Source organism: Synchiropus splendidus, chromosome 18 (assembly GCF_027744825.2).
Source record: "Synchiropus splendidus isolate RoL2022-P1 chromosome 18, RoL_Sspl_1.0, whole genome shotgun sequence".
Taxonomy (NCBI): domain Eukaryota; kingdom Metazoa; phylum Chordata; class Actinopteri; order Syngnathiformes; family Callionymidae; genus Synchiropus; species Synchiropus splendidus.
The window spans coordinates 7601199-7626248 of NC_071351.1; the positions used below are offsets into that span (position 1 = coordinate 7601199).

At 41.2% G+C, this 25050-nt stretch overlaps 1 protein-coding gene across 9 annotated transcripts; it reads right to left on the bottom strand.

Annotated features, from left to right (window-relative positions):
• Positions 1-173: 173 nt before the first annotated feature.
• On the bottom strand, positions 174-24026 carry LOC128749639 (cilia- and flagella-associated protein 74-like). Of its 9 annotated transcripts, none has more exons than XR_008412960.1 (40): positions 23949-24026; positions 23539-23704; positions 23417-23465; positions 22377-22529; positions 21682-21780; positions 21505-21609; positions 21058-21231; positions 20890-20991; positions 19761-19863; positions 19288-19433; positions 18887-19097; positions 18682-18813; positions 17316-17465; positions 17117-17235; positions 13991-14057; positions 13769-13858; positions 13518-13703; positions 13362-13446; positions 12734-12807; positions 12141-12263; positions 11946-12067; positions 9132-9260; positions 5296-5383; positions 4477-4650; positions 4270-4403; positions 3931-4201; positions 3559-3681; positions 3366-3487; positions 3106-3240; positions 2916-3025; positions 2790-2845; positions 2507-2626; positions 2284-2448; positions 2094-2211; positions 1835-1989; positions 1609-1744; positions 1221-1354; positions 1028-1162; positions 697-820; positions 174-563 (listed from the first exon to the last, which is right to left on the bottom strand). XR_008412960.1 is itself a non-coding variant. In XM_053849423.1 (39 exons), exons 2-39 carry the CDS (start codon positions 23636-23638, stop codon positions 465-467), a joined length of 4755 nt encoding a protein of 1584 aa, XP_053705398.1. In that variant the 5' UTR covers positions 23639-23704; positions 23949-24026; the 3' UTR covers positions 174-464. The 9 variants fall into 9 exon arrangements, 6 of the variants coding, with proteins under 6 accessions (XP_053705398.1, XP_053705397.1, XP_053705396.1 ...); XR_008412959.1 differs by having other exon boundaries at positions 697-889; XR_008412958.1 differs by having other exon boundaries at positions 697-892.
• Between the last annotated feature and the right edge of the window lie 1024 nt (positions 24027-25050).

Genomic DNA, 25050 nt, shown 5'->3' on the forward strand with positions numbered 1-25050 from the left:
CACCTGTATTTACAGTATCTATACTTACCAGAAAAACACCAACGTCACAACACCAGATCTAAAAATTTCCATTTACAATGGAGTCTTGTTGTCTCATGCCTTCAAAGTAAGGAAAACAGGCCCTGAGAATCCAACTAGAATTTTTGCACGGCAGAACTCATGACATGTACATCGCAGAATCAAACACACAAAGATTATTGAAAATATTTATTAAAATTTAAAAAGAAACTTCAGTGTTCTGGCTTCAATGCATCGAGTCGACTAACATTTTTTCATCATGGTTATTTCATGTACCGGTAAATGGTACAGCGATTCATATTTTCAACATGCGTTTTTCATACATGACCGGATCTTTGGGCTGATATACTTCACAACAATGCAAAATAATTTCAACCTCAGCAGTTATACTCAGCTATAAGCACAATTACTGGTGTCCAAATTTCATCAGCTTGAACCCACAAGTGTCACTGTGGTAAAACCTGAGCCATCAAGGTGACGTTGTAAACAACAGTCTCTTCTCCGATGACTGTGAGCCGCACCCACATTTGGACCATGTCATTGGGCTGTTGAGCATGAAAAGAGAAACATATACAGACAGATAAATAAGAATCCTCTCCGTGAGATGGTGAACAATGCTCCAATATTTCTCTTAAATGACCTGAAGTGATGAATGAGGTTGTTTTGATGATGACTTACTTTAAAAAGAAAGATAGTCTGCTGGTTTCACACTGCTTTTCTTCATACACTGAGTCTCCTCACTGGCTTTTCTTATCCTCCGCTTCCAAGCCTGTTAGTCACTGCTCCCTCACTGTACTTGTCTCTTTTTAACCAAATATACAAGTCTCAGGATAATGTAACATTGCTGTCGCTCCCTTTCTATCCACCTTTCCTGCTTTTCTTTTGGCCACACACAAGGTACAAAACAAAACAGCAAATATTTAAGTTAAGATTTTTACATTGTACAACAAACAAAATATGACATTTATTTAATTATTACATTAAGACGTCGCAAAACAAGTCTTCTCACCTTGAACTGATTCTGGGGAGTCCAAGTGATCGTGATGATGGAACTCTGTCCTGGCGCAACACTGCCCCTGCTGGGCTCCACAGTGAAGCCCTGCTCCTCAAGCGATTCCACATCCTCCAAGATAAACTCCGCACCCTTTGAAAAACAACAGCAACTTGAAGTTCCATTAAATCAGCTTGTTTTCAATGCTTACCCTTTTATTAGATCTCTTAGATTTGATACACCCCACTTGCAACTCCCTGACCGCAGGCTGGACTCGGTCCTGGGTGCAGATGGCATGGAGCAACACCAGAACTGGGATCCCAGACTTTGTAGCCTCTTGTGATTCTAAAAAAGAAAACACATGAACTAAAAGTGTACCATCACTTATGCATCAAACATTCAACTGTCTGATATACTATGAAAGGTTGCCACTTGATACTGATCTCAGTGAGGGAGCTGAACTCCAGCTTTAAATCTTTATACATTTGCCATTTCCTCAGACAAGCAGTGTCAAGGATGATCAGCAGTGGTGTATTCAATCATTTTAATGGCGTTCGATAAATCTTCATAAAGCCAGAGGAGGAAAGAAGCCAGAGTACCTTCAAGCTGCAGCCCACTGAATGTCAACTGAGGAGGGATGAGTGATCTAACTGGCACCGTCAGCCGTTCTCCTCCTCTCACATACACGTGATGTGAGGAAGCTGCACCTTTCAGATTGATCTCACACAATTTACTCTGCAACGGACACAAGTGACAGGACCAGACTGGTGGAGTTGCTCTGCATCACAAACACAACATGACATGCTAACGCTGCAATCTGCTGACCTGGTTTGAGGTCTGGACGGTGAGTCTGTCTGAATAATGAAGAGATGGTTGGTCAGGCTCAAAGGTGATGGTGACGTCTTGGCTTGCGCCAGCTTGAATGGTTCCCTGCATGGGATTCACACTGAACGCACAACAGCCATTGTAGTTCTGGGTCCCTGTGTGGGACAGAAAAATTTGCTTTGACTGAAAATCTGGCCACTTCTCCGTCGGTAAATATCAGTAAACGTCTTTTGGGGCGGGGATTTTGAATTCATCTTACCCACGATAAGGTCACGCAGATTTCCCAGCAGCCCTTCAACCTCACTCTGAGGATCGGAAGGGGCAATGCTGGACAGCAGCATGACAAAATCCACAGCAAAAGACGATGCATTCTGGAGCTAATGGATAAGATCAGTTTACATATGAAAATGTTTTGCATCTCGTGCATTCCTTTCTCAACAGAAACTGACCGTTACGACTCGCGAGGCGCTCTCTTTTTCCAGCACATAGCCGAAATCAAGAGGTCCTTCTGGCCCCCCAGGGTGGGACCAGGAGACTTTGTGCACCACGCCCTCCCCTCTCAGAGTAATCTCCAGAGCCATCTTCCAGCAGTGAACCGCAAGAATCTCACAGAACTGAGAACAAGAAAATATTCACACTTTGACCAGAGATATGTTTATTTGAACTACTGACCTTTTTCTCTGAAGTTGGACAGAATGCAAATGTTAGCGTTTGTTGCTGTCCAGGTTTGAGCTCTTTGAGAGTATTGAGTAGTGTGAAGGGCCCGCAGAGATCCAACAATGATGACCAAATCTAACAAAATAGACATGAAAGACAAGGTTATACACTTGAGAACAGAATATTAAATCACAGGGTGATTACTGCAGGCATAGATAAGATATTTAAATAGTCAAAACCGAGCTGACTTGCTCTCTTTCACGCAACAAAATACAAACTGTGGCACACTACAACATACCTTTATGGTGTCGTTGGAAATATTCTGGAGAGCTAAACTCTGCAGAACTCTCTCTCCTGAGCCAGATAAAATAAAGAAAACACTCAGCCACGTGCCATTCTGCAACATCCTCAATAAACAACTCACCGACGGCTACATGCTGAAACTCAATGGCATTATTGCGATTGTTGGGGATCACCACTAGAGGGGGCTGAATGACAGGACACAGCAGGTCCAGGTACAGAGTGTTGCTGAGGCTGTGATACAATGGAGATGGAAACAGAACTGTAAAGGCTGATCTAGTAGTGTAGATTAAAACTATGATGTGTTGTGGAACCTCCACTCTGGTTGGACTTGTCCGTCTTGTGTTGGTGTTTCACTATCGGACACGAAACATGGAACCCTGTAGTTAGTGAAGCTTTGGTTGAACGATTTCAACAAGGAGAGCCTTGCTTCTTCAAGCAGGAGCGGACTTTTGGGGAAGACAGAGTTAGAAGGAGTCAGACTAATGTGCATAACTGAGGAATCTGAAGTAACTTTTTCCCACTGTACCGCAATCCCAACATAAAAACATCAAAATAGAATGCAAATATCTACCTAAGATGAAGATCACAACTCTTCAAGTCAATTTCACTGTCTGTCCTGGAGGTATCTGACACTTTGCTGGTTTTTGAACTCGCAGACAGTTTCTTTCCTCTGGTTTTCACCACCTGGCTCTCCTGAATAACATGGAGATATTGACAGAATTGTTGTGATACGTGACAATGACAGGGAATGTGCAATCCTTTACATCATCGTTCTTGTTTGCTACTTCATTACTATGCCTCTGTGCTTGTTGGATGAGTCTCACTGCCTCATCTTGGATGTCCTGGTAAAGCAGCCTGGGACTGAAGGTGACCTGGACCAGACATTGCTGCAAGAAAATAAAGTCCCTTAAATCCTACAAATATGAGACTGATCACAATCCCCAGATCCAAAAATTCATGAGCATTACCCAAAGAATGTTCCCATATTTCTTATATAATGTTCAATATATAATGTTCAACTTTATGATTGCAGTTCTGCGTAGTTTATCCACATATCCACCAGAGGGCAATATAGCACTATTTTTAAGTCGTCAACGCAGCCTAACAGACGCAAAATATCAATAGAAAAACCACACCTCTCCAGGTAATAGACGGCCAGCTGAAGGCGAGATTCTGAGGGGCGAATCTGAAGGAGGACAGAAGGAGAAGAGTCGGGCCGATGCAGCATTGATCGCCTCGCTTGTTTCAGCAGATAGAAGTTGTTTAGATTTCTCATTGCAGTGGTTGCTCAGGTAAAGCAAAGCAGTCGATTCATCCCCTAAAGCAGTGGCTCCGAAATGAACAAGCGAGTGTGAAAGCTGCAGTGGTGGATGGACACCCACTGCACGGCAGGTCAGAGGAAACTCTCTAAGAGGAAAGACAGTGGTCAGATGTAAGGGAATGATCATGAAGATGGGTCACTAGACACTTCAAACCTGTTAGTCGTAGTTTTGCAAGTCAGCTGGAAGTTGTACTCTTTGATCTTCTCTGCACTGAAAATCAGATCAATTTCAAGTGTCTCTTGAGGAAGGAGTGTGCCAAAGCCATCATTGGGTTGGACATCAACAAACTGCAGTGGGGAAGAAGTGTTCATGAACTTCACTTGACTAATAACCAGACCAAATATGCGACAAAACACATGCCTCCGGGACACCGACGAAACCAAACTCTTGAGACAGCAGCGACAAGTTGGTCAGCCTGAGGGTGCTCCGGATCGACTGGTCGACGGAACAGCAGCCAAAGTCCACTTCAGTGGGCTCAAACTCCAAGTCTGACGTGGTCACGACGGCTTGAACGGTGACTTGCATGGGCTCCAGCTGAACAGACAAAAGCATCTGTATGAGTGTCAGCTTCACTGCATGTCTACACACAAGATGCATGTGTATTTGAGTGAGCACTGTCACTCTGGTGAGCCAAGTCAGTGCTCTACTTCCACTGTCCTGAATTAATGAGCCATAGAACAGGAGGTAGTAGCAGTGAGACAGAAGGTGACAATTACTCTGTCAAGGTCCCAAATTAGAGCTGCGGTGCCTGTCCAGACTCACCGCAGCTTTCGTATATTTTTAACAGCAACTACTATTGTTTAATTAGACAGATTTAAGCTGTCAACACTTTTTTAAGACCCTGACGGATTTATATTTATATTCCAGGAGAGAAAAAAATCAAAGCACATTTAAGACTCCAGAATAGCTCTTAGCATCTCCATAGCAACAGAGGGGACGTATAATGTGTTTGCTTTTCTAAACCACGATTTGCCGGTGAAAATCACAGTGCTAATTAATTCAGGGTTTTAGAATTGAGTCAGGGAACCTGAGCGGGTCAGTGCTCCCTCATGTGCAGTGTTTTAAGGGAGAATTTTTGGCTGTTTTGGCCATTTGAGGTTTACAAATAGGGTGCAAATAGAGTGCACTCTTGATGACTATTTCAAATGAATCGTGATCATAGAAGTCCAAGACACAGACCTGATTTTCCACTTGGACTCTCAGTGGAACTTCAAGAACTCCAGTGTTTTTGTCAAAGTACTTTCCAGCATCTCTGGACAAGGAGGACCTGTGACAATAAAGTGGGGAAAAATCATTCATTTCAATATAAACAGTGTTTTTAAGGAAACAATGTAAACCCAGAAGATTCTTTACCAGCACTGCAGGATGGGGAGAGCTGCAGAGCGCGCCTCCACACCACTGTAGTTGTAGCCATAGTGATGGGAGACGTAAGTATGACTCAAAGAGGCTGAGTAGTCATGCACAGGCTTATATAAAACTTGAACGTGTGCCGCTCATGATCAACTTACATGCACATAGGACTGATACAGTCAGTGGTCAAACGTCAAACACAGTTCCAGGCAACACACCTCCACCACTTATTTTAATTCTAGGATGCTTTTCTTCACTCTCTTTCTTCTTATTCGGCTCATATCAACTGTCTTCTCTGTCTCGTCCTCTTATGCTCTTAATACAGGATGAAAGCGAAAGAGCTAATGCGGTAAATGTCAGTAGTTTTAAGGCTTTCAAGACGTCAGCTTTTTCCCCCCCAAAGAACCGTGTCCTCTTTAAAATTATATTCACTACTGGAGACATGTTCTCGACTTCCCAGTCTCCTTTGATGTGCAAGGAACTTCTGTTCACCCGCATGACTCCAAACGAATGGGATGTCGGAAAATATAGAGCAACATGCAGCTCACTGAAACACTTGTATTTACTGGAGTCAGTTTGTTTCAAATCCAGATGGCTGTATATTAAGAATTGCAGTGGTATTTTTGGATTCAATTTTGTTTAAAAATGAGAAACAATCCCAAGATGAGCTTCATGAATGGTATTGTATATCATTTAAATTTGGTTTGCTAATAAAACGCTAATGGAGAATGGCGCTTGAATTAACGTGGCAGGGCAAAGTGGAAAATCCTGGTTGGACGTCAGGAGGCCCATATGCTCTCGGGAAAACTGTGGACGGACGGGGTTTCAGATTTGTTGGTGTCCAGCAGAGATTTATTTATGTGTACTTTCTCTCTCTCTCTCCTCAGATTATCCAGACTCATCCAAAAGTAATTTTCCCTTCCAGTCAGTGATGATACTTCTGAGATTAGTGCAAGAGCTGCAGTGATAGTCACACTAAATTTGCAGGAGGGTAGGGTATCACAGTTTCACAGACAGTTTAAACAGCAGATGAAAACAATTCAGATGGATTTCAGAGTCCAAATGGTTTTAAACTCAACGTTTGGTGACAAGAAAGCTTGTAAAAATTATATTTTTATTTACTAAATAAATGGCGATGTCATACCGGAATATTTGATTCAAGCATTAACTATTTGATTGTTTTTCTTTTAAAATATGGGATTTTTTTTTTTTTATAAAGTGACACCGACATCCATATTCAACAGTAATTTGAACTGTGTGGGAGACAGACACTGAGTGTAATCTGCAGACAGTCGGAAACCATCCATGTAATCTCGCATTTATCAGCCGGAACTGCCGGCGATGAGACACATTGCCGCACACTTTAGGGATTAAATCTAAAACCACTCATTCAAGGGGAGATTTTTCCGAATGATCTGACCAGCAAGCACAGCAAAACAGAAAACAAATGCGTCACCATGAACCTGGTACTTATCCTGACTCATCTGGACGTAGTAAATTATCAGAGTTAACTTTCAAGTCAATTCTTGCAATGCCATCTAGAAATGCCAGGTGACCAGTGCCTTTGGTGAGGAAGGAGGACAGTAACTGACTTCGCTCACTGCTTTGTTACTTGGTAATAAGGTCAGAAGAGGTCACTTGAGCTGCAGCAGGTCACAAAAAGACCAACTGTTGGTCTTCATTTTGAGAGAGGATTAGAGCACATGTGGAACAATGCACCGGATGTGTGAGGGAAAAAGTGTGGGTTGTTGGTGACAAATGAAAGTGGAGGAAGACAGGCAAAGAGGGATGAAGTAATTGAAAGATGGTGAAGGATGTGGGCAGCGTGAGCGCGATCCCACAGAGCAGGAAGCAAGACTGTGCTCTCAAAAGCCTGAAGAGGAACAGCGAGAAGCAAAAGCGAGCACCTGTGTAAAGCATGAAAGCTGTGAGTCATTGTGGAATTTGGCTCGATGGTGTGTGTGTAGCACTGCTGCTAATGAGGATTTGGGGATCAAATTACAGGCTTTGGCAGGGAAGTCTTGGCAGCGCCTTTTTAATTGACACACCATCAGTGAATTAACAAAAGTGATCAAGTCAGACATTAAGCTATCAAGGTTTATAATCCAGCCGTGACAGAAGTGACCCAAAAACAAGGCAGAAAGGAACATAATGGAGCAACTCTGCCATACTGGGCTCATTAATGATGGAATAGTCGCATTAGTAAAGAAGACAGTAACATCCGACTTACGACCGGGATATATATATATTATAACAAAAAATATTTCTTTTAAAAAATGCTCTGATATTGTAAAGTGTAAACCTATGATGCATATATATATATATATATATATATATATACACACACACAAGAGTACAAGAGTAACATCCGACTTACGACCGGGATATATATATATATAAATATATATATTATACATGTTATAACTAAATTATAACTAAAATATTTCTTTTAAAAAATGCTCTGATATTGCAAAGTGTAAACCTATGCGATATAATAAAATAATAAATATAATCCTCATAACCATTTTAAATCAGAATGATCACTCCAGACAGGGCAGTGAATGAGGGGAGAGTGGTCGGGTTCTTAGGTCGGGGCAAGGTTACATAAGCAGCTTCAGCATCTAACCGCCGCGGCTGGGAGGACTTGCACGCAGCATGAGAGGTTTGACAATAAGGGGGAGAGACAAAAGTTAGTCAGATGCACGATGAAACACAGAAGAATGCGAGAGAAATCGCCAATGAAAGTACAGCTGGAGTTTAAAGGCCAAGACGAGAAGGTAAGAAGAGAGTGGGAGGAGACAGAAACAAATGAGAGGGAGACAGTCGAACCAGTGTAATAAGAGGGAAACGGAGGGGGTGGAGGCTGCGTTAGCACTGGTGGACGCTGCGGCATCTCAGCAGCTGCCGAGTAATGTTGCAGTTTAATCCTCACATTAAAACCTCTGCTGATTCACTAAAGCAGATTACATTTTCCCCACTTTTCTCCCTCTGTCCAGCTTCCCAAAGAGCGCCAGTGGATTTGGCTAACTTTGCTGTGCGCAAGTTCATGTAGATTTGCAGCACAACAACTGAACTAGAAGGATAAAAATAATATTATTTAACACCCACGCGAGGACTTAACATTCAAGACGCCTTTCATACTTGCCCTGTGGGTCCCTGGTATACCATTCTGGCATTCAATCCATAAAGTTCACATTCTCCTCTCCATCTAATTTTAGACGGCGGTGAATAATAATCATGCACTTTACTTCCATCTGCTACACCGAAAAATGAGAGTAACGGTTGGAAACAACCAACAATTTCCTTGTTTACTTTTGATTGGAGGGCAAATTACAAATCTGTTCCGCAAAGGCATGAAAAAGACACCAATATTCGCAACAATGTGGCGAGGAGCTCAAACAATAACATTCATTAGTTTTCCGTTTTATCATTGCTTTGTACCGTCGCTGCTATTGTAAAAAACATCTCGATGTTTGTTGTTCAACTGCTACTGCTGGTTTCTCATTAGCCTGCAAGGCAGTCAGGGAACAGTTGCCACTGACCGAATGCAAGCCAAGAGACGGTGCCTGTCCTGTACAAACGGCAGCGCTCTTTAACAAGCTTAAATTCTGAAACCAAATTATCACTGCTTCAGCGATTCCATTATCATTGGCGGTGCTCCCTACCTCGGGAGAAACTTCAGGTGGGCATTAAAGTGGGATTGAGCCAGGATGCAGCCGGTCTTCGGGAGGACCTCCATGTGCTTCCTCATTTCCTGGCACACCTCAAAGGTCAGCTTCAAAGCTGTGCTCGCCCTAGAACAAAAGAAAAGATGCTTTATATAGCAAATGCCATGCTAACGATGTTAGCGTGACCTCCGCTTTTAAAAATATGGAATCACTCGCCAATATATTAAGGTCAAGGTGATCAGCCTTGAAATGGCACAGTAGGTCCACGTGGAGCTCAAACAATGTCGATAAAGATGCTGTAATACATTAGTTTGAGTGACACCAGCTGAAATTGCAAATTACAGTGTGATGTATTCTTCGTTCAGACCCTTTATGTGACCCATTTTCCAGAAGTTCCAACAGATGGATGCGCCTGTGGCTATGGAACTCACATACCGAGCAGGGTGGTGGCATAATTGAGTCTTCATCATGGGAATTCACAAACATCCATCACACCGCCTCATGAAGTTCCTCTATATAAGGTGTAAAAAATATGATTAATATAAAATACCAAGGTGGGGAAGAAGCAAGCGCTGGTTCGATTGGACAAAGCAAATCAAATGACCCATTTTGCGCAGTGGGTTCATCCAGATGGCTGCTTCTCTGAGGCTCAGGGACACTTCAGGGACATTTCGCTACTATCTTTACCGGGACCAAATGTGATGGCCCCCTCTCCCAGGCCTCTTTCTTGCAATTAGGTAGTTCTATTTAATGCTTTAGCAAGCTAATGTTGTTACTTCTCACAGCCAAAATATTAACTTATGAATGACTAACTTAAATTCAAAACTATATGACTTGGACCATTGGTACTGTTTGCAAGCGCCCCTGTTAAACAGTGCTTCGAAGAAATAAAAGTCAGCATTATAAGTTTTTTTTTTCTCTCTGTGAGTCGGGCAGCAACTTGCATACCTTTATTTTATTTTACTCCACTGTCACCTTATTAAAGCTTGCAATATGTTTAAAAAAAAAGAGCTAATCAAATCAGCATGGTTTAGTGCCACTTGGTTCAGACACGCGGTGCAGGAAAACTGTACAGGCGCCAGTCACAGCAGTGCATCTACCCTTTCCTTGTAGGACCAGGTGGCGCTCCACATGCATGCCAGAGCGTTATGGGACAGCAAGCAGCATCATTCCCCAAAAGAGGTCTGCCAGAGAACATTGTATAGCTGAAAATAATGTCAGGGAAAATGAACCGGAACAGTTTTTTCCACACGTTTCCAAGAATAGATAAGAGTCAGCTTAGGTGAGCAACACACTAGTCTTTCTTACGCCAGAATAAGGCAGGTGAATGATGTAACGTTAGGTAAAGGTATGATAGGTCTGCTTAGCAGGTAGCGGAGACAAGTTTGAATCCAGGAGTAAACCAAGAGAAAAACAATGTTTTCAGGTTCAGCGTGATTCGTGACAAGAGTCTCTATCTTGCAAATACAAAGATTCCGGACTGAAACGCCTGCTTTAAAGGTGTGTTGACATCACAGTTAATGGGCATCTTTTTGACAGTCATGAAGACAACACTCATCTTTACCAATAAAAGAAAAAAAGCAAAAATACTGGTGATGATGACAGCAACATGTCTTTCACTCCGTACCTCCCTTTTGTGTTTTAATGAGTGTGTTGAAGGCAGAGTGACACATTCCGGGTTTGTGACTGCATCTCCTCATCCTCCTCTTCCAGAGCTGTCGTTCACACTGATGCTGTCATGTTGTCACATGTGCTGGTTTGCCAGCACAACAGATGGCAGTTGTTACAAATCCTCCACCCCTCACATATGCACTCCCTCCCCCACATGATGCGTCACAATAGCTGGCTAGGTGCTGGACGACACGCCTGCAGATGTAACTAACCCTGGCGTGCCCTCAACCTTGCGTGCGCATGATGACCTATCACATCCATAATCAAAGGGATGCTGTTTTTGCTATTGTAAGGGGAAGAGAGGATTGCAAAGGAGCTTAATGATGAGAACATTTTATAATCCTTGTCTGTGGCAAAAGCAATACAGCCACTCTTTTTTCCCGTATTTACTACAGACTTCTATAATACAGTAATGTCGACTGAGATGGCCCAATTAAATTTAAGAGCTTTCCGTGAGCTGTTTTTCTGCCTGTTTAGGCAGAAATCAGAGTTTGACTGCTGCATTCGGGGGATAAGCCAGAATGCAACATCAGCACTTCACTTTTTCAACTTTCTTCCAGGAAATGTTTACAAACATGAAACAAAATTAAAGACTAAGACGACCCTCCGCTCTTGAGAGGAGAAGCTTGACAAATACAGATATACAAGAATGCAAAGAGTGAATGATAAAAATGCAAAACAGAATTATAAATCATGAAAGAAGCATACATGTAATCGCAAATACTGTATACAACTTAATTTCACGCCTATGACCTTGAAAACTAATTTAGAAAAGTGTTTCCGGATAGTCTCATCTGTAAAAACAAAACAAAAAAGTCACCGCCGTTTCATATCATGAACTTTGCACACTGCTATTCTTGTCTTCTGTACACACATCCATGCAGCTACCTTGACCACATGACTGGTTTTTCCCCCTTCCTCTCATAACCAATGATGAATTGCAAACTGTTATGATGAATGGAGAAGAGAAGAAGTGATGGTGAAAACTCGACATGGAGAAATGATAGAAATATGAGACTAAAAAAATATTCAATTTGATATAATCTAATAACTTAAGCTTGTTTTTAAGACAGACATTTAAAAGATATTGTCCCTAAAAACAATCTGCATCCTGACAGTAAGTATGCAAGTCAAACCCACCTGCTTTCGATCTGTATTCTTTCTTGATAGAGATGATCAAACATGCAGATCTTGAAGTTAATGCTTGGCTGAGTCACCCACACTGGCAGCGTGACTGCTAATCCCATCACCTTGATGGGAATCTGTCCAAACCAAAGTGCACTTTCACTGATTTTCCAAGAGAAATGTTAATGAAACCGAAGAGAGGATTCTTACTGGACTGCTGTTTGGATCAGAAAACACAATTCTGAAGTCCAATCTGTTCTCCCCTGGGAACGATGGTGTAAAATAAAAGTCCAGTTTAACACGACCAAAGGGTTCGAGTTTGCCCTCTTTCACCTGCAATGAATGATGAGCATTTTTAATATGAATATCTTGTATCATTTAAACACACACACGTCTTATAATTGCTACAGCCTGAATCATTGTTACTAAAATAACACAATGCCATTATAAAGCCCAGCCTTCAGTGAGGCATTGTGAAGTATCATTCCATGACTATGATCGAGCCCACAGTATTACACTCAGCTGAAACAGGCACAGAGGGAAAGGCGATGCACCATTAGCCCCCCACCAGAGAGATGTAATGAACCCTGAACAACTCGAGAACACAGAAGTTTTCTGCAGAAGGGGAATATCTTCCATCAGAGACGGAGAAACTAACTCATAAACACACCATCTATGATTTTAGCATGCATGAAAACGATGATAGATGCTTGTTTAGAATTGTGGATCGATGTATATGTGATGGTCAACTTGAGAAATATGAATTAAAAAAGGCTTTTTCTGAAAATATACGGTACACTTACACTGCCAAGATGTATGTCACAGCACTCTCCACTGCTCTCCTCCGTTTGAGGGTCAACATTGGACGGCAAACAAGCTGAAATAGAGAGCCAACAAACCAAAGTAAGTTTGTTCCTAATGGCGGCATAAATGTGCTTACAGAACTGAAACATGTAGGCAAATAGATCAGACATATGCCAGCTGGGGTATGAAAGAGTTCATCAGGTTTGAATCTGCACTTTAAAATTGAAAACGATGAGCAATCTGGCCACAGAATAGAAAAATCACTCTTCAAAAAAGACAAAAACAAAGACAGAGCCACCTCATAACAGATTGTTCCTAAGTTAACACGAGAGGGAGAACTGACTGAACGGCTTATCAAAGCATCAGCAGAGGAAAATGCTGAGTCCCACGATGAGGGCTTCAGATTGGAGAAAGCATTAGAGAGACGACGGCGGCTTGTCATCAACTGTGAGAGCAAGGTGAACCGTATTTATATATTTATTTTCGTTTGAACTGTTCATTGCTTTCATCTTTCATGGTTGTATACAGAACTTGATTTGTCTCATGTCTCGCAATCATCCATACTTCATCTGAGGTAAACACTGGTGTCAGTCAGCAAGTAACACAAGACAGATTTTTGAGTCTTACCAAGTATGTTTTCCTGCGAGACCTCACACAGATCGTGCCTCAGTTTATTCACTTCTTTGCTTCTTACAGATGGAAGAATCATCTGCTGAAAGTCAAATTCCTGTGTGAGTCCACACAGTCAGCATAAAAAAACAGCATCATTAACGTGACAAATACCGAGCCACTGTCTCCAGGGGTTTGGGATGACATCTGGACATGTTGAGTCTCTGAAATGACGCATGAAGACATGTCCAGGTGGAAGTGGGTGGCCAGTGCGCCCTTGTTGGTCAAGGTTATAGTCCGAGAAATATTCTGACCCACCAGCTGGGAACCAAAATCCACAGTCTGACTATCCACCTGCACCTGAGTGGACACACAGATTCAGCCACACACAGGTATACACTTCATAATAACGTGCTTCAACTTACTTCACATTTTTTTGTTGTGCATCTCACAGGAACGGAGAAAGGGCCTGCTGCTGCTGCAAACAGGATTTCTCCTTCCATGTCTTTGTTTATCTGGAGCGATAAGGAATTAAATGAATAAAGCTCCTCCCACCACAATCCAAATAAACCACACATTTATATTTAAATCAAATACAATACATTGAGATATGGCAACTCGTAGTTTAGACAAAGACAGTCACTGACCTTAGGTTGGAATGTGACGATGAAGTCGCAGGACATACCAGAAGACAAGGGGCCTGGCATCTTAAAACTGAAATGGTTGAGAGAGACAGTGAAAGTATTTAAAAAGAAAAGCAAAAGATGAACCACTTTAAACTAAATATTGAATGAAAGGCCGTGAATAAGTTCAGGAGGTAAACCAGTAGAAGGAAAACATTTAAAGGCAAGAAAAACACAGTGGGTGTCTAAATAAAACGACAAAGAAGTTTTTTCTTTTTTCCATTGCCCCTTCACATTGACCATAATGAGCATATTTAAGCAGAGCTATAGTCTTTTTTTGAAATATATAGCAAAGTAAATTATCTATTCCATTGCACATGTTTACAGGAAACTGCCAGAGGTGCTTTGCACAAGCGGCTCTGACAGCAGCAGCCAATCAATATGAAAATAATGAAAATAAGCAGCCAGCCGCAGTGAGATTCGATGAACTTGGCTCTCATTTACCAAGTGCAAAATTTTCTGGTCAACCTGAAAAGTAGCAAAAACAGTCTCCCAGCCGTGGTTATCACTATTAGTTTGGAACAGGAATGGAATGGTGTTAAATCATAAAACCTTTCAAGCAGCCGCTCCACAAAATATTGCACCCTCACCCCAGAACACAAGATGATTTTGCCTTGAATGTCACCTGATTCAGGATGACTGTGCCATAAATTCTAGTCAGCTGTAAGAGCAAAAATGAAATCTGTTCAGGTTTGATTGAGCACAAGCTGCCATGAGTCACAGAGGAGATTAACCTTGCGTTTAAATAATTCTGATGACTTGCTTTAGTGCTTCATTTGTTCTCCATTTCAGCTCATTTTCTTTGACTGCTCCTCACTTGTAACTCCATAACAGAAATGAAAAGGCACATAAAGTAAAATAGAACATCCCACTTGGGATTCAGTGCCAAGTGAGACAATGTTTGAGAAATTGCACAAGCGCTAAATAAAGTGCAGCAAATTAGGCCATGCTGCATAAAAGCTTGAGTGATGAAGCTGGAACTGAGTCGCCACACAACACTTTGGTCATGGTGATTATGTAGCCTGGAAGATTGCACTATACATCCTGAAGTCAAGAAAAAGAGGTATCTGACTATAGTGTCTTGGAAAAAAAAAAACACACGTCAATGGTTTTAAAAACACTGCACAGAATTCAGAAGTAAATATTTTAGAGCTGCTCATCTTCATCCATTAGATTAACTGCTGAAGAACATACTGCATTTTGACAGCAATAGATGATAAATAAAATAGCAGGTCACATTTTCACATTCACTCAGATGAGAAATAAAGACGGCTTTGACACACGTCAGGCACTTGAGGACATAAAAAGACCTCTTACCAACAGTAAGGAAACATGGCTGCCAAAACCCATGACTGTCATCGAGGTTTGCAGATCCAAAAAGAAGAAAACCAACATGAAATCAGTCTAAAAAGATGAAGCTTTCTTTCTCCTAAAACTGTTTTCAGGCCTTTCATGGGAGGCGCGTGGACTGCCAAAATTGAAATAAAAAAAACTAAGAAAAAATAAATACCATTTCAGGGACCACATTATGTACTGAGCAAACACTTCTGCGCAATTCCAAAGCCCATTCTGTTTTGATAAATCTGCTCCTTCTAGCCATCAGCTCATAAAGCTCCCTCACAACTGTTTCTTAAATTTCCAACTCCAGCTGAGACAAGCTGCCGTGCATCCATGCAAGTCAATTTTCTGAAATTAAAAATTTCTATATTCAGTTGATGCATCATTAAAATGAAGTATATAAGCTTATTTATTCATTATTTATTATTTTATTTAGGATAAAAAAATCGTCAAACTCTCAACAGAATATGTTTCTGGACATGAGAACTACTTCATTTTTTCAATATATTAAGTGTAAAGTTCATATCTGAGCCTTTGAAAATCCTTCAACACATTTATGCTGTCACATTTATTTACCCGCATTCACTTCACATCAGAACCAAGCAGAGCACTAATCGACCTCTAAACAGTTCCCAACACATGCCAGGAAGTGACGCATCATCTTATCTGATGTGATTCGTAACCAAGTTTGGCAAGCATGGGGTGCTGCGATTTTTTTTTCTCCCAGCACTGAAAAGATACAGAAGAGCCTAATTTGGCTGAGCATGGATGGTGCTGGATATTTATAGAAAATCAGAGGGCGTAGAGGGAACCATGGGCTGGTGAGAAGGAGTCCAGCGTGTTTCCATTTCACATTTCTCCCTCCTGTTTGCTAATATATTCGCAGGTTTGCAGCAAATATCAAACAACAGGTTTCACACACATGCCTACACACTTAATAGTAACTAGATGTCGTGAGATGGGAGACTACTATGTTGCTCTCATCACAGCATTTTCTCTGTTGTAAGCATGCATCATCATAACTTGATAAAACCGCAGCTCAGATTGACAACAAATAACATATTTTTTAAAAGAATGTGTAGCTCTCAACCATTAAAATGCTATGGGTTAGATTGACAGTGATGTTCAAGAAAGTGAGTGGGCATAATGAACAGTATGTGTGGCTTCTCCCACTTGCAGAGAGAGTGCACGTTTCCTACATGTGAGTTAAGAATAGAAGCTGGATGGTGATGCGCTAAGACAAGTGGTGGACCAGCCACGGCTCCTCGACGGTATCAGTGGTTTCCAGTAGACTCTGATGTAGCCTGGGATGTTCTTCGAGCATCCAGGCAGAAAGAGGAGAGATGCAGGAACCACATCAAATCATGCGAAAGATGATGGGAAAGTGATACATAGCGAGTGACCTGGAGAACAATGTATTGCTGCCTGCTTGTGGGCTGCTGGCAGGATGAAAGAGGAGAGCTTAGACGTAGACTGACTCATAAGTAGAGTGGTGGTGATCGTAGATGGAGTCCACATGTAGGAGGACAGGCTTTGCTTTTGTGCATCATATAAAAGGTTACTTTCTCAGCGGTGACACATGCAGAAATGTTTCAGTCAGATTACAAATTCATCTAAGACTAATATTAATTCAGGTTTTGATTGACACAGCCTCACCACAGGTGAGGACGAGAGCTAAAATCAAACAGCTTTGACTGAGCAGGCTCAACCGCTCAAAAACCAATAAGCCAAACACTGGAGAAAAAAACTCACCTGATCGTGATGAAGTCTCTCAGCGGTGCAGAGACCCCGAGGAGACGGCAATTGTTTGACAAGGAGCTGCTGTTGGTGAGGATAACTTTCTTGGGATAAGTTTCTCCAACCTCAAAGTCCTGAGGGAAACAAATGAATAACGCTAAATTCAATTACAACCCAACCATTATTTCTAGCTGGGCAGATCGTGGCAACTCACCGTAAACAGGACGACCTCAGGTTTACTGAGGAACGAGGTTCCTTTCAGTATTGGCTCACACAGATTTTTCATGGACAAATTGAGCTTTGGAGTGGCTGGGGTTTCATTTTGGGTAAGTGAAATTGGTGCTAACTTCGGGTGTGAGGGTGTCTGTGATGAAAGAAGAGACCACAGAATGAAAAAAAATTATATTAGACATGTAGCAACAATGTTATATGATGGAAGTATAGTACTCTATACACAATACATTTGGAGTTGGCTTCTACGATGGAAAATGTAAACATGTTGGGAACCAAGAATCCAAAGGAGAAAAATAAGTTTTTTATAAATAGAATGGTGATTTTTATTGTTCTACGTTTAGTGCTTTAACCCCCATCCCATGCATCTTTTCTTCTTGTCATTATCAGCTGACATTGTAGCACTAATGTGTTCATCCATCCCAGCAGCCACTGCGGCCGTGAAGTGGCCTCGCATTTCTGGACGAGTGTAATTTGTATGTTTGGATCAGAGATCGCTCGCACTTGACTCGCACTCTGATCTGCGCTCGCTTCCAGGCGTCAGAAGCACGAGATGGAGTGTGAATTACAGAGAGAGAGAGCGAAGCAGACAGTGAACTTTTCAACATGACCGTCCGTAGTCATGTGATAGCCCAGCAGCAAAAGGCTTTATTCCAAATACATGTTATCACAGAGGCTGGTGGGGGTCTTCACCCTGGAATCTTGTCACAATCTAATCGCACCTGTCAAGTCTTCAATAATAAAAGTTTTCAAAAAATATTAGACTCATTAGTGATGCACGTTTAAATCCCAGAATTTTCAATAAAACGTTAAGGTGCGTCCCACTTTCAATTCAATTGCTGCATCCACAGACCTCTTTTCAACTTATCATTATCTGTGTAAAAGCAGCATCACCACGGATGAATGTCGAAGTTTGGGAGTGTTGCAGTGATAATAATCCAATGACAAATACATAATGCCAATAAAGCACCAAAATCTACCGTAGAACATTTTTAAAAATTTGAGTTAATGAGCATTTTATACAGTATTCGAAAAGATTTTGATAAAATTCAAATTATTTGATGAAGAAAATCTTTGTATTTATCAAAAAAAAAAAAAATACAAATCTTAATTCCTAGTAGGTAGGAAGCGACCATAGAAGACTTTTAAAGCAGTTTGGGTTGGTACAAACACCCCTGATTGATATGTTTAACCAAGATATGTTGTGTTATTGGTATTGGAATTCACCCACTTAAATGATGCGTCATTCACACCTCTCAAATAAATGCTTGGTCTGGGAATAGAACCCGATTTAGGAGTGTGAATTTTCATTTTAGGTGCTTGAGAGGACATTTTGGCATCGATTGCACCTCATATTTCTGCTCCCACAGTCCGGGAAACTCAGGTTCAGCCAGGCAATCATTGACAAGCTGGTGGTCCACTTCTGAGCGGTGGGCTTCCTCCAGGTCAGATGAATCAGACGAGGAGCTGCTTTCCGAATACTAGTGGAATAAGCATGTAATTATAGCAGAAATGCAGACTTATGTTGAGATGTATCTGTGAACTGGCACTCACGATGCGGTCTACTTGTTTAGAGGCAGAAACAGGGCCTGGATCGAGTGAACACCAGAGCTTTTCTTTCAGCCGATTCTCCAAAAACTTTCCAGTAGTTTCCAGTTTCAACTTTATAACTTCCTTCTGGCTCCTCTTTCTCTCTATTGGCTGTTGTTGTGGAAGCATTTTGGTCACAATCTTGACTCTGTTTGACCTCTGCCACTCAAATTCCCTGAGAAGGGCAAATCAACAGTTCTGCATTATACAGAAATGGGGTCATGTATACTGAAGCACACAGCGAGAAAAAAAACACCCACACGCTGCTGCATTGAGTAGGAGTGGAGGACATGTATGTGGGAGTAGAGAGGAGCAGAGAGGAGAGGAGAGGAGAGGAGAGAAGCAGAGAGGAGAAGAGGACGTACACTTGTTTTTGTTGTAGCTGTAATTGTTTCTGTCTACGGCTGCCGTTGTTGATGCCTTGGGCCTGCGGGGATTCTTTCTGTTGATTCTGCTGCTCTTTCTTTTGGGCACTTACTTTGGGTCTGCTCAGCTGGACTTGCATGCTCTCCTGAAGTAACAAGACAGAACTGGTGAAGCTATGATTATCTACAAGCAGCCTGTATTCCTCTGTAAGGCAGGTTCTATGGCAATAAACACAAGAAACCTGTGGGCTCCTCATAAAATCATTACCTCGTACATAAAGCTTCATGAGAGCATAATATGAGACAGAGCTCCACGTGTCTTTATTCATCTGCATTGCATCAACAAATATAGTACACATTTATAATTCAAAGTAACGATGTAATGCTGAAAATGAAACTGAGGACCGTTTGCATGAATAAATGATAGAATATGCCAAAGGAAATTTAAAGCAATATATTTATCTGTTGCTCACGTGTGTTGCTGCAATGCTCGACTTCAGCGTTTTGACAGCATTTATCCGCTTCTCTATAATCATACTCTTCTGCTGCTCCTTTTCAGCCTCTTCTTGATGCACCCTATGTATGAAATAAAGGTTTGGGGTTGAACATTTAATTGAGAAAATCATTATCGTTCACACGCGGAAATCCTCTGGTGATGAGAGAAGTGGATTAACTCACTGCATTGAAACCATTCAATAACTATTCATTTCAAGAACGTACCTGAATTTCTTTGCGTCGTTCGGGTGTTATTACTGGCAAATACAGAAGGATCTTCAACCCAATTTGCTCAAAAAAGGACTAAATTTAGCAGCTATGAAATGACATGTTGCTCTATAATTACACTCATCTGCGGCTCCAGAGCAGCATCCTCTCGATGTGTCCTATATAATCTATTTTTCAATAGAATATTGAATTCAGTGGATTAATTGAAACAATAATTCATAATTAATTTGTACAATATATATAATAACATGCGTAATAACATGGTATTTGACACACATCAAAATACATTATAGCGCTAAACAAATGCAATAATCCTCCATCCACCATCAATGTTTTCTTCATCATGGGACTCAATTCCATCTTTTTTCAATATTTTTCAGCCAGAATATTAGGTTTTTCTTGCTGAAATAGAAATAAAATCCAGTAGAAGAAGTCGAAGTTAAGTGTTAGAGGTCACATAAAATGGCTGGCCCTCTACACTGTAAGCGTTTCTTGGATGTGTAAGAGGTCACTTTATCCATATATTAATGTGTCTCATCATGTCTAACCGAGAGCTGAGATAATAGAGGACACAGGAAGTGTCTGACATGGTAGGACACCACTTGGCATGATGTTCTGGGGAGGAAGTAGGGTGCAGCTGGTATGAGACCATGGAGCAGATGGGCTGATTAGATCCCGACTCTGGCTGAGGTTCAGACCTGACCATCGTCCACTGTCATCCATCATTATGGCCTCAAACTTCCCTCTCTCAGACAAAGAAAAAAATTACATAGCAATGCAATGTGATGTCACTGGCTTCTCATGTACTTCTCCTGCTTTAACCTCTTAATACAGTTATCGGTGAAGTATGCTTTGGTTGTTCACTTCAACATGTGTTACCTTCTGATGCTCTCCTTCAAAAACTTGACCGCAGTCTTGCGATTTGTTCGCTCCTCCTTTATTTTCCTCTCATTTTCACTGAAGTCCATGACGGCTTGTTGACTATGAAAACACAAAAACAAGAATTCACATGAGAAACTGTTCCAACACAGGTACACATTCCCGTACTTCTCGAGTTGTTGCATCTTAAGCTGCAGGCTGTGACTGGCTTTCCTCTCCTGCTGCAACCTCTTCTTCGCCTTTTGGGTTTTAATGCGCTGAAAGGCCTGCTCATCTGCATACAACTCCTGCTGAATTGAAGAGAACCTTCCCAGCTCCACCTCCAACTCAGAGAGATCCAGCCTGCAACAAGAGAAATGGAATATTAAGCTAAGGCAGGTGCATTTATGAGCAGCAGTTTGCAGATTTAGATTTCCTCATACTGTAGCTATTTTCAGGCAACTGTCAACTTTTCTTGCCTCATAATAAAAACTGAACCTGCCTAACTTTCTCTGGAGCCATCTGTGCTTCTGCCCACCTGAGGTGTCGTAGCAGTGGTTCCACTGAAATAATAATTTTCCTCAGAGTGGTAGTTGGTGTCTGAACACCTATACTTTTTTTTTCCCAGAAACTCACTCTCGTTGCTTCAGCTCTGTGTTGATCTGTGCCTCTATCTCCGTTTCCCTCTGCAACTCCTGGTGGAGGCTTCTATGCTGAGCTTGCAATCGAAACAAAGCAACACTGCAAAACAAAACATGCAAACACTTGTTTGTTTAAAACGGAGAAGATATTCAGCAGTACCATCGAGCTTACCTTGACTCCCCAGCTTTCTCACCCTCAATTTCTTTCTCCAATTTCTCCTTGTGTGTCTGCAAACTTTGAATATTTTGTTGAAGTAGTTTGAGTTCTTCTCTGCAAAATGAGGTATTTCCATGAGGCAGTCAGGTCGGAGAGTTCAGCTTCAGGTTTATGATAACGAAAAGCTGTTGGCTGAAAATTTGACACACTTCAATAGCAACAAATTGCCCTAAGTTCTCCTGGCATAATGGTGGAGCTCAGCCCACTGAATTGTTCAAAAGGCAAACGTGGAAAGGTTCCATTAGACACATGTTTGGTCAGAACAGCTGCACACTGACCTGTGATGTGCTAGAGGAAAATTACATTTTTGTTGGGCAATGGCTACACGGGTCATCTGCTGCTTAATGGCTTGCATTGCAGACAAAGAAAAAAAAGCAAGAATAGTGGAGAAAGAGAGAGAATGTTATGGGGAATGCTTTTTTCTTCAGCTGCAACGATTTCCACCAAATAGCTAAATCAATCTCAAAGGCAAGATTGTCTGTGCAAACAGGACAGAATGGAAAACGGCACAGAAGAGAAGCTAAGAAAAAGGCAGTAGATACATGTGTTGGCTTCTACATATTACAGTGAAATTGTGCTTCTTTCTGTCTTGACTTTTAAAGTGCACAGATAACAGAGTTGTAGAGGTCAGACAGTTGGTTGGTCCGAACCTGGCATTCAGGATGTCACACTCCTTCTGCCTGCGAAAGCAGTCCAGCTGGTCCAGGTTTCGTCTCAGCTTGAACATCCGCGCCGTCTCCACGTAGGACATCCTTTTACTGGCGCTGGCTGCAGCCGCAAGGTCATCGTTTTCATTAGTCTCCCTATTAACAGATGCAAATAGAATCAAAAGGTCTGGAAGCTGTCATCTGCTTTAAGAAGAAACGCCAAAATGACCAATTTCTGTGCACATTTTCCAAGACATGTTAATGTTGGTGAACACAACCTTAACTTTCCATTTAGATGTCTGCACCAAAAATACAATCCTACGGAGCCCTGGAAGCGACATGCATGACTTCATTTTTTTTTCCCAAGATAACAACTATCTTGAGATAATTTTTATCTCGTGATAATTTTTATCTCAAGATACAATCCTAAATGTCAGCGCATGCGTAGCTGCCTCTCTGGCAAAGCATTTTGTATACGTCCTCCTGGAACCACTATGTGTCCCATGGCTTCGTAACTGTACGTCAACATTGTCAGTCACTGTCTGCAAGTCTGTGCGCTTTTAACACCCTGATCAAGTGCCTTCTACTCAAAATATTACCATATATGTTAAAGCTGTACGTATTACGCGTCCCTGGAAGCGACATGCATGACCTTATTTTTGTTATGCCGAGATAAAAATGATCTGTTATCTCAGGAGAAAAAAAAAATAAAGTCATGCATGCAACATGTGGTATTATTTTGAGAGGAAGCCACTTGATCAGAGTGTTAAAAGCGCACAGACTTTGCTGTCGGCAATATTCTGACTTGCAGACAGCGAATGACAACGTTGACAGACAGCTACGAAGCCATAGGAGACGTGGTGGTTACAGGAAGTAATTGTTTCTTGAGATGAAATTTATCTCGAGATAACTGTTATCTCGGGCTAAAAAAATAAAATAAAGCCATGCATGTCACATCCAAAAGAATAAACACATGCATGTCACTTCAAGGGCTCCGTACAATCCACTCTACATCCAGACAAACAAAAGCAATGGTCACTTACACATCCAAATACTCATTACTTGATTCTTCATCGTTGAACACGTCATTTTCTGGAGAAATAAACGGCAGCACATGGGTCAGGAGACTGGTATTATCTACTCAAATTAATTGCGACACTCTTACCGTTTATTTCTTCGTCACTATGCATGGAGCTAACTTCAGATGTATGCACAATATCATCACCATCGTCGTCCATCCGAGTTTGACCTGTGTATGACGCCATGATGCTAAACTGCTGATGCTAAAAGTAGCTGCTGGAGAATGACGCTTCAACTCTAATTTCCCAAGGCTGCAAAGACAAAAATGACATTAAAATGCAAAGCAAAATATTTACTTTCTTCTAGACACAAAACAAATGACAAATTGTGCCCATACGTTCCGTTTTTAATAGTTTATACCAAGTCGGCGCTTCAAAAGAGTTACTAAGTTAGATGCTAATCGTCGCGCCACACATTACACCGTCACATTATAAACTTAAAAAGAGAAAACTAGAAACATTAGGTCTACTAAATTCCAATAAATTAGTAAGTTACCTGACTTGTTGTTCTTTTTAAAGTTATTAATTCAACTTCTCCCGTGATGTCAAGCGGCCATGTTTGTTCAGGTCGCCATGGAAACGGGGAGGAGTCGTGAGGCGCACCTGAATGCGCGCGCAGCAAAATAAATAAAAACGTTTATTCAACTATTATAATGCAGACAAACATGAAAATCATGTAAAACATTTCGCAACTTATATATATATATATATATATATATATATATATATATATATATATATATATATCTTTCTCTCTCCCTATATATATATATCTTTCTCTCTCTCTCTCTCTCTCTATATATATATATATATATATATGCGTGTATATTGCGTGGATTGGATGATCAAAATCAGATATGTGAGCAGTAGCTTGGTTGGTGTGTGGTGTGCTAAGCCACAGCGTCAGGAAGAGTGAACAGAGTAGGCTGAATAAATAAAAACGAAGAATAGCAGGGTCATGTATAAAAAGAAGAAGTGAATAAAAATATACATTGACCCCTCAGTATTCACTCTTGCCTTATTTTTTGGTGTACAATTCATGACTTTCCTCAAAGCTTTAACACAAAGGCTCCTTCGATGATCATCGCCAACTTATATGTGGGTCACCTTAAATATATCTCAGCAAAAAAAAACCCAAATGGGTCATGAGAAATAGAAATCTGTGTGTTCAGCAAAACCTATTGTAAGGCATGAAATGTAGCGTATGGTGTTATCTGATGTTAACGGTGAGTGTAAATCCTCGATCCTATTGCACAGCACTGAGCTTCACTTTTAAACAGTCTGAGAAAGGGTTTAACACATTCCTCATGACAAGAAAAGACAGAAAATATTAGGAATATTTTAAGCTCTACCAGGATAAAAACCCCACACTTGTGTGTCCACACAGAGGGGCTGGTGTTATTTGAGGTAATAAGGTAAAGAACGGGATAAAGACATTAAAAAAACTGTGTGGATATGAAAAATGCATCAGATAGAGAGAGGCAGAAAGAGAATAAATGAGGGTGAGAGGAATAATTTGTGTTTGACAGATAGAGAGAACACAAGCCCCAACAGTGAATACATCAATGTGGTGCAGTCTTCCATCTCTATATCAGAAA

Excerpts from the sequence above, each read along its gene's own strand:
- LOC128749639 (XM_053849421.1), bottom strand. The coding sequence starts at position 23,638 with ATGGCGTCATACACAGGTCAAACTCGGATGGACGACGATGGTGATGAT. Across the intron at positions 21,781-22,376 it reads TGTGACATCCTGAATGCCAG|AGAAGAACTCAAACTACTTC; the intron begins GTTCGGACCAAC and ends CTCATTTTGCAG. Across the intron at positions 4,404-4,476 it reads GTTTCGTCGGTGTCCCGGAG|TTTGTTGATGTCCAACCCAA; the intron begins GCATGTGTTTTG and ends TCCCCACTGCAG.